Consider the following 7,284-nt stretch of genomic DNA (forward strand, 5'->3'; position numbering starts at 1 on the left):
TTCTCACACACTCTTTGCGTTCTCACACACTCTTTGCGTTACTCCGTGTAGCTGAGCTCCCAGGAAAACTGTGGGTTGAGGCTGGGTATAGGCTATGGTTCCATGTCTATATCTGGGCATGTGTGTGTGTAGGTGTGTGTCTGTCATAACATGTCAGTTGATCACAGAGTGTGTGTGTGTGTGGCTGGGGGAGCAGCGGAGGCTTGTGTGTGTGTGTGTGTGTGTGTGTGTCAGGCTCAGCAGCGGAAGGCTGTCATCCACAGACGCCAGAGAGGACTCTCATTAGTCTGGGAGGGGCAGACGGAGCAGCGGAAAAGAGAGAGAGAGAGTGTGTGTGTGTGTGTGTGTGTGTGTGTGTGTTTTTGAGACTCTTGCTGGCAGCTTGTCTTAAAGAGATCATATGCTGCACACAAACATGTGCACACACACACACCCATGCACATTCCCTAGCAGTGTGCTGAGCAGGTTGTGAGTGTAGGCTGAATTGCAGGCTGAATCTGGGGGTTTAGAAGGCTGTGTGTGTGTGTGTGTGTGTGTGTGTACATGTGTGTGTGTGGCCCTGTCATTAGTGTGTTAATGATTCCCCTGCAGCCACGGGCCCTGAAGACGCCCAGTAGTTCAAGGTGTTCCTCCTCCAGGGGACCTTTCTGTACTTCACAGAGGGGCGCCGAATTCGCCACGAAACCCTCTCTCCGCCTCCGATTTCATGGAGGCTTCATGTCTTCCACTCGTGTGTGTGTGTGTGTTTGCGTGCCTGAGTGAAGGAGGCCTAGTCAGCACAGAAAAGGAGAAATGCAAACATTACGGCACTTTAGGTGGAAGGAAGAAGAACCTCTCGCTTCTGCTGGTTCTCATTAGGTTTATGCAGTGTGTGCGTGTGTGTGTGTGTGCGCATGTGTGTCATCAGCTGAGGGATCTGGCCATCTTAATGCGGGGCAGGTTCAATTCTGTCCGCTGGCCCTTTCCCAGATCATGCGGAATTCAGGTGGGCATTCCAGAGTTTCGGATAAGAACCGTTGGGTGTTTTTCAAGAAAAGGCCCTCTGTTCTGACCGAATGTCACATTGCTGAAGAGCACCAGCAGCCACATGACACACACACACACACACACACACACACACACACACACACACACACACACACACACACACACACACACACACACACACACTTCCGCTGGGCTGCAGGCTGGGCATGAGCCACAAGAGCCTGTTGTTCCCCTGAAACTTGTTGCTAGAATAGCTGTTACCACAGCCTGTGGTGGATTTGTGACTTCGTACACACTCACACATTCACACTCTCACCTCACTCACGCTTGAAACACTCTTTCAAACACGCACACATACACTCATGTGTGTTTGCTGAAGCTTAGATATTGTTTCCTGTTGAAATGTTGGACTCTTTGGCAGTGAAGGAAGAAAAGCTGTGCATTACCGAATGGTTGGTCATGTGACCTGCATACATTATGACGTACAAATTATATTATTTATACATACAAAACATACTCTGTGTTTCCCCCCATTTAGTTTTGCTCACTTGGGGAGTTTCCTGACCGTATTTAGGCTGGTGGCTGAAGGTGCAGTCCCCTGAATGGCCAGCAGAGGGAGACTCTGCCAGGTGTTGCGTTTGGTCTTGTGGACACCTGCGCTTGGGTACTGCTGCTTATCGGCTGCTCTTTTGTCCTCAGCTCGCCGGATGAGCCTACTGTACATTCTAAAAGGGCTTAAAGGACTCACCAGTGCACACACACACACACACACACACACACACACACACACACACACACACACACACACACACACCTACACATACTACTTTGTGTCTACTGTACACTTCAGAATAAATGTAAAAGGACACAAATATGACAGGTGCAATAATTGCATAATTGTTCAGACAACATTCAGTCATGTAACTCTGTTGACCTAATAACAAAATAACAGCACAACAGATATTATGGAGAGACAGTCCCAGTAAAGGATGAGAACAGTGCTTCGCCAGTTGTCTTTCTTACACACACACACACACACATACGCACACAGGTGTCACACTCACACACTCACTCTCTTCCTGTTGCACAGACACTTCACTCTTACATCATTAGCAGGAAGTTTGTGGGAGGGAAATCTAGGAGTGGTTGATGGTAAAGGAAACCATTCTTGGTATTTTCCTCATGGTTCTCGGTTCTTTCCCCGTAGTTCTCTGAACTTTCCCCGTAGTTCTCTGTTCTTTCCTGATGGTTCTCGGGTCAAGGAGTGGAGTGTGATGTAGGCTGCTCCTCACTCTCAGGGCCTCAGATAGGAGATACACACACACACACACACACCACTGTCTTTCTCAGTTGTGTTTGTGTTAGAGATGCGTGGATAGCAGTTACAGCCGCGGACTCCGCGGTTAAGCCGCGGATCGGGCGGATAACCTTACGAAAAATAATATTTTACTTAAATTCGGGCGGGTGGCGGTTGAACCAATGAATTGAAAAAATATAATATAATATAAGCTATAAAGCTACATTGTTATATTGTTACTTAGGCCTACATCCGATAAAAACGAGCACACTTTTCAAATTCTCATCAGGCAGTATTTTGGCCTTGTGTGCATGCTGCTTTGTTTACTATCAGAGATGGCAACGCCGTAGAGATCAATAAAGCATCCGTGTCAAGGAATCACGCACACACACACAAACCAAATGTAACAACAAGTTTAAATTAAGTTGCCTAGCAGACCATGTTTTCGTCTGCAGTGTGCAATAAGAAAGTAGAAGTTTATTTCTTGTATGTAAGGCCTGCTGATATGGATTGCACTGTCTGCCTGGAAAAGACGTGCACTCATGCAGTCAAAATTAACAGGAATCTTCAGAACAGGCTATAGTCACCCTGACAAGCTAGCGCATATACAGTGTGGAGCACATGTATTTGATACCATGCTAAAACAGGAATATAAAATCATCATTTGTCAATTGATCTTAATGCCTTAATTCAAAAAATGAGTAAAAATCATACCGCCAAGGACACCAATTTTCTTTGTGATTGAAGAATGTATCGTGAATAAATAAATGTTTTCTTTAAATGCTAAGGGAAGGAAGAATTTGACCCCCTATGTAACCCTATGGGAATTTAACACATAGGGTTAACATAGGGGCAGGCAGCTTTTTATTTTTAAAGGCCAGCTATTTCATGGATCCAGGATATTATGCATCCTGATAAAGTTCCCTTGGCCTTTGGAATTAAAATAGCCCCACATCATCACATACCCTTCACCATAGCTAGAGATTGGCATGGTGCTTTTTCCAGTAGGCCTATTAGCCTGTTTGATTTGCATTGAGCTCATGCGAATGGATTGTTATTCTATTCAGACTTTCTTTCTTTTTGTATAAAAAATAAACTGTAGGCCTAATAGGCATTAATTAGTAGACTAAATAGCTGGATCTTTCTAGAACAAGAGCTTTCTCGCGCGGAGGGATGGCGGACGGATGATGAGTTCCGCGGTTGCGGATAGAATAATAGTCCATCCGCGCATCTCTAGTTTGTGTCGCTGTGGCCCACACGATCACCATATTGTATAATAGCCTGTAAACAAAATAAAAAAAACCACACTCTCTCTCTCTCACGTTTACACTCCTTTGCTGTTCATGTTTAGTTATGCTTGTCAAGCCCAGTCATACCATGTTCTTATGTCACGTGTGTGTGTGTACGTGTGTGTTGAGCTGTGGGCATTTCATCTTAGTTAAGTCATGGTCAGGCTGACCCTGTTGGGAGTGGTCATCTCATCTACCCTGGAGGCCGAGTGATGAAACCGATTTGCCACACGCTGGCCGGATTAAGTTATTGTTGGACTGGGCTGTTGTGGAACACTATGAGTCACACACACTGATTTGACCAGGCACGTGTACACACACACACAGGTACACGGACACACATACTGATTTTTGTGTTTGTGTACACACACAGACACACTCATTTTTGTGTATTTGTGCACATGCACGCACACACACACTAATTTGACCAGGCACGTGTGCGCACACACACACACTCACACACACACACACACACACACACACATACTGATTTGACCAGGCACACACTAGTCATGCTCACACTTTGATTTGTCCAGGCACGCTCAAACACACACACACACACACACCATGATGACACAGATCCACACACAGCTCTTGTGCTAAATGGATCAAAAGGACAGTGTTCCAGGTCAGCTGACTGCAGTGTCGTCAGTAATGCGTATTAGTGAGTCAGCTGGCTCTCGTCATCGCGTCAGAGAGGACGCAGGAACGGCCCTTTGGGGCGACTGATGAGCTGAAGCTTACATACACACAAACACACACAGTCCTGAGTGACTTCATCTGTGTGTGTGTGTGTGTGTGTGTGGGTGTGTCAGAGGAAGATTAGGTTTTACCCGGCAGCCCAGCTAGGCGTGCCAAGTGTTTGTTTAAATTCAAACTCACTTCCTGCTGCAGATGCAGGAGAGCAACTCTAAGCCCCGCCCAGGTCCAGGGGAGAGGCCCGAGTATCTGGCTCAGATGTGGCCCTGATCTGGCCCTCTACTGGCCATGATGTGTCATCACACATCCAGAGACCGAGAGAGAGAATGAGTCTGTCTGCTTCACCACCTACAGTACAGCCAAACCTCCCCCCTGTTACCAGGGCAACACAGACTGACTCTGGAGGAACGGGTGGATGGGATAGAGAAATGTAATGCACCCCTCTCTCTCTCTCCTCCCTCTATCTTTCTCTTTCTCTCTTCCTCTCCATGCGGAACCTTCAGCCCTGCGTCATTTTTCGTTTGTAAACAGAGCTGTAAAACACAGACCTTTAGACACTGATATGCTGCCACCTCCTACCCTGTTGACGTCGACACACACACACGCACACACACACACACACTCATTATCACTCAGACGGCGTTCGACTCGGCTCCGTGACTGAGGTTGGCTCTTGTCGTGTGTGTGCTAATGGATCGTGGGAAGTTGATGACGAGCCGTCGAGCGGAGAGTGTGGAGGAAGGCCCTGGGGCCGGGGGCAACAGGTAGGACCCCGCGGGGCTGTCTTGGGAGATGCCTGTGGGGGACGTTTCTATGGGTCATGTACCATATGAGCTAGCTTAGCCTGTGTGTGTGTGTGTGTGTGTGTGTGTGTGTGTGTGTGTGTGTGTGTGTGTGTGTGTGTGTGTGTGTGTGTGTGTGTGTGTGTGTTGCTAGTCAGCTTCAGTGGTTCTGTGCTCCACGTAGGAGGAGTTTTGAGCTTTCATCTCCTGTAGTGTGTGTGTGCATGCGTGTGTGTGGAGGCTAGTTGAGAGGGTGAGACCGTGTGTAGGCTGGCTTCTCCTGTATTGTGTGTGTGTGTGTGTGTGTGTGTGCGGAGAATAGTTGAGTAGGCTAGGTGTGTGTTGAGTAGGCTGGCTTCTCTTTGTGTGCGTGTGTGTGCGGAGGCTAGTTGAGTAGGCTGGCTTCTCTTAGTGCGTGTGTGTGCGGAGGCTAGTTGAGTAGGCTGGCTTCTCTTAGTGCGTGTGTGTGCGGAGGCTAGTTGAGTAGGCTGGCTTCTCTTAGTGCGTGTGTGTGCGGAGGCTAGTTGAGTGGGCGAGGTGTGTGTGCCACTGGAGAGTGGGTGAAAGGTCATGGCCATGGAGGCCATGTTACTTTGCCACCTTCACACAGCTGCTACGGGCCCCATGCCACTGCTGGGCCTGTGTGTGTGTGTGTGTGTGTGTGTGTGTGTGTGTGTGTATGTGCGCGCGCTGCTCAAGGGGGCAGGCATATTCCCGGAAGTAGAAACACGAAATGAGCTGGTGATCAACGCTCTGCTAACTCCCATGGACGGCCATAGATTTCAGATTTTTTTGCGATCCCATAACTTCATGTAACATGTGCCCTTTGTCTCCCTTATAGCTTCTGTGTATTCTATATAGGGTATCGAAGGCAAAATTAATTCACTTCTTCCCCGTATATTACGTTGGTTTCCCGTAAAGAAGTATTTTAGCATGTCGGTTGTAGGGAAGCTAACGTTCGCCCGTAATGTTTGGATAAGAAGCTGAGTGAGCCTGCACGAAAACCATGACGGAGAGTCATTCGCAAGATCAGTGAAAATGCGTGTAGCCTACGGTAGCCTACTGTTTGATATGGTAAAGCATTACCTAGAGGCAAGTACACATAATAATGATATTAAAAAACAAACGTTAGCAATTTCAGAGGTTTTCGATCTATCAGACGAGTTACAGCAGGCTAACGTCACGAACTGAGTACGAGTCTGCGCAGTACGACAGAAAGTAAACGGAATTTTGTTTCAGCCCCCTTCCATCGAGAACAACAGGGTCTGTTTGTCCATTTCTTTTAGGTCTATGGTGCTGCTACAGCCTCTATGCCACTGCTTGAGCAGGACGTACAGTGTTTGTGTGAGAGAGAGAGAAAGGGGTTCTATTAGCACTTTTAAAGCCACCCAAGAACACTGTACATTTTTTAAAAAGGTTCATAGACATTCTACGTTACATACAGACAGAAGGACACTGTGCACAAGCTCAAGGACACCACAATACACACAAACAGACATAACAGTGTACAAATAAGTTCAAGGACACTATACAATACTCACACACAGACACGCACACCGAGGACATTGTCCACCAGCCACCAGAGATCAAGGAATCACAGACACAGTTTACAGTAACTGCTCTATATCTCACTACACACACACACACACACACACACACACACACAGGACATTGTGGTTAATGTGTACTATATCTCACGGTAAACTTTCACCACAGTAATTCATCATAAGCACGCACTGTGTTACATCAGTAGTGCATCAGCAGACACTTTTATATTGTTTTATAGCACTTTTATAGTTTGCCTAACCTTGTAGTGTGTGTGTGTGCATATTGAGAAATTGATTTTTATTATCTGCATATAGCCTATTGCCATAACCCCTTGGCCTTGTAGGTTATGTGATCGCTGTAATGAGAAAATGTGTGTGTATGTGTGTGTTTGGCACTCGCCAGGCGTCTCTCTTGTTAGGAGGGAGCGGAGAACATTTTGTTTGTCACCTGCACACTGGCAAAGGCTCACACCATCTGGCCCTCACTGACCACCCTGTGTGTGTGTGTGTGTGTGTGTGTGTAGTAATAACAGTGTGTGTGTAGTAATAACAGTGTGTTACTGCTCTGTTTCAGGAGAGATATCCACAGAGCTGGACACACACACACACACACTAGTATGTGTGTGCATATTCATCTCTGTGAGTGTGTGTCCTGAGGGTGTGTGTGTGTGTGTGTGTGTGTG

General features: G+C 47.0%; 1 protein-coding gene across 1 annotated transcript in view; it reads left to right on the top strand.

The window, feature by feature from the left end:
* Positions 1-4,944: 4,944 nt before the first annotated feature.
* The window catches only part of si:zfos-943e10.1 (GRAM domain-containing protein 2B), a 15,420-nt gene continuing 13,080 nt past the window's right edge, over positions 4,945-7,284 (top strand). Inside the window, exon 1 of the mRNA XM_062556089.1 lies at positions 4,945-5,036. Within this exon, the coding sequence (XP_062412073.1) occupies positions 4,963-5,036 (74 nt within the window). The 5' untranslated portion in view covers positions 4,945-4,962. The remainder of the gene's footprint in view (positions 5,037-7,284) is intronic.

The sequence above is a fragment of the Sardina pilchardus genome, chromosome 15, assembly GCF_963854185.1.
Source record: "Sardina pilchardus chromosome 15, fSarPil1.1, whole genome shotgun sequence".
Lineage (NCBI taxonomy): Eukaryota > Metazoa > Chordata > Actinopteri > Clupeiformes > Clupeidae > Sardina > Sardina pilchardus.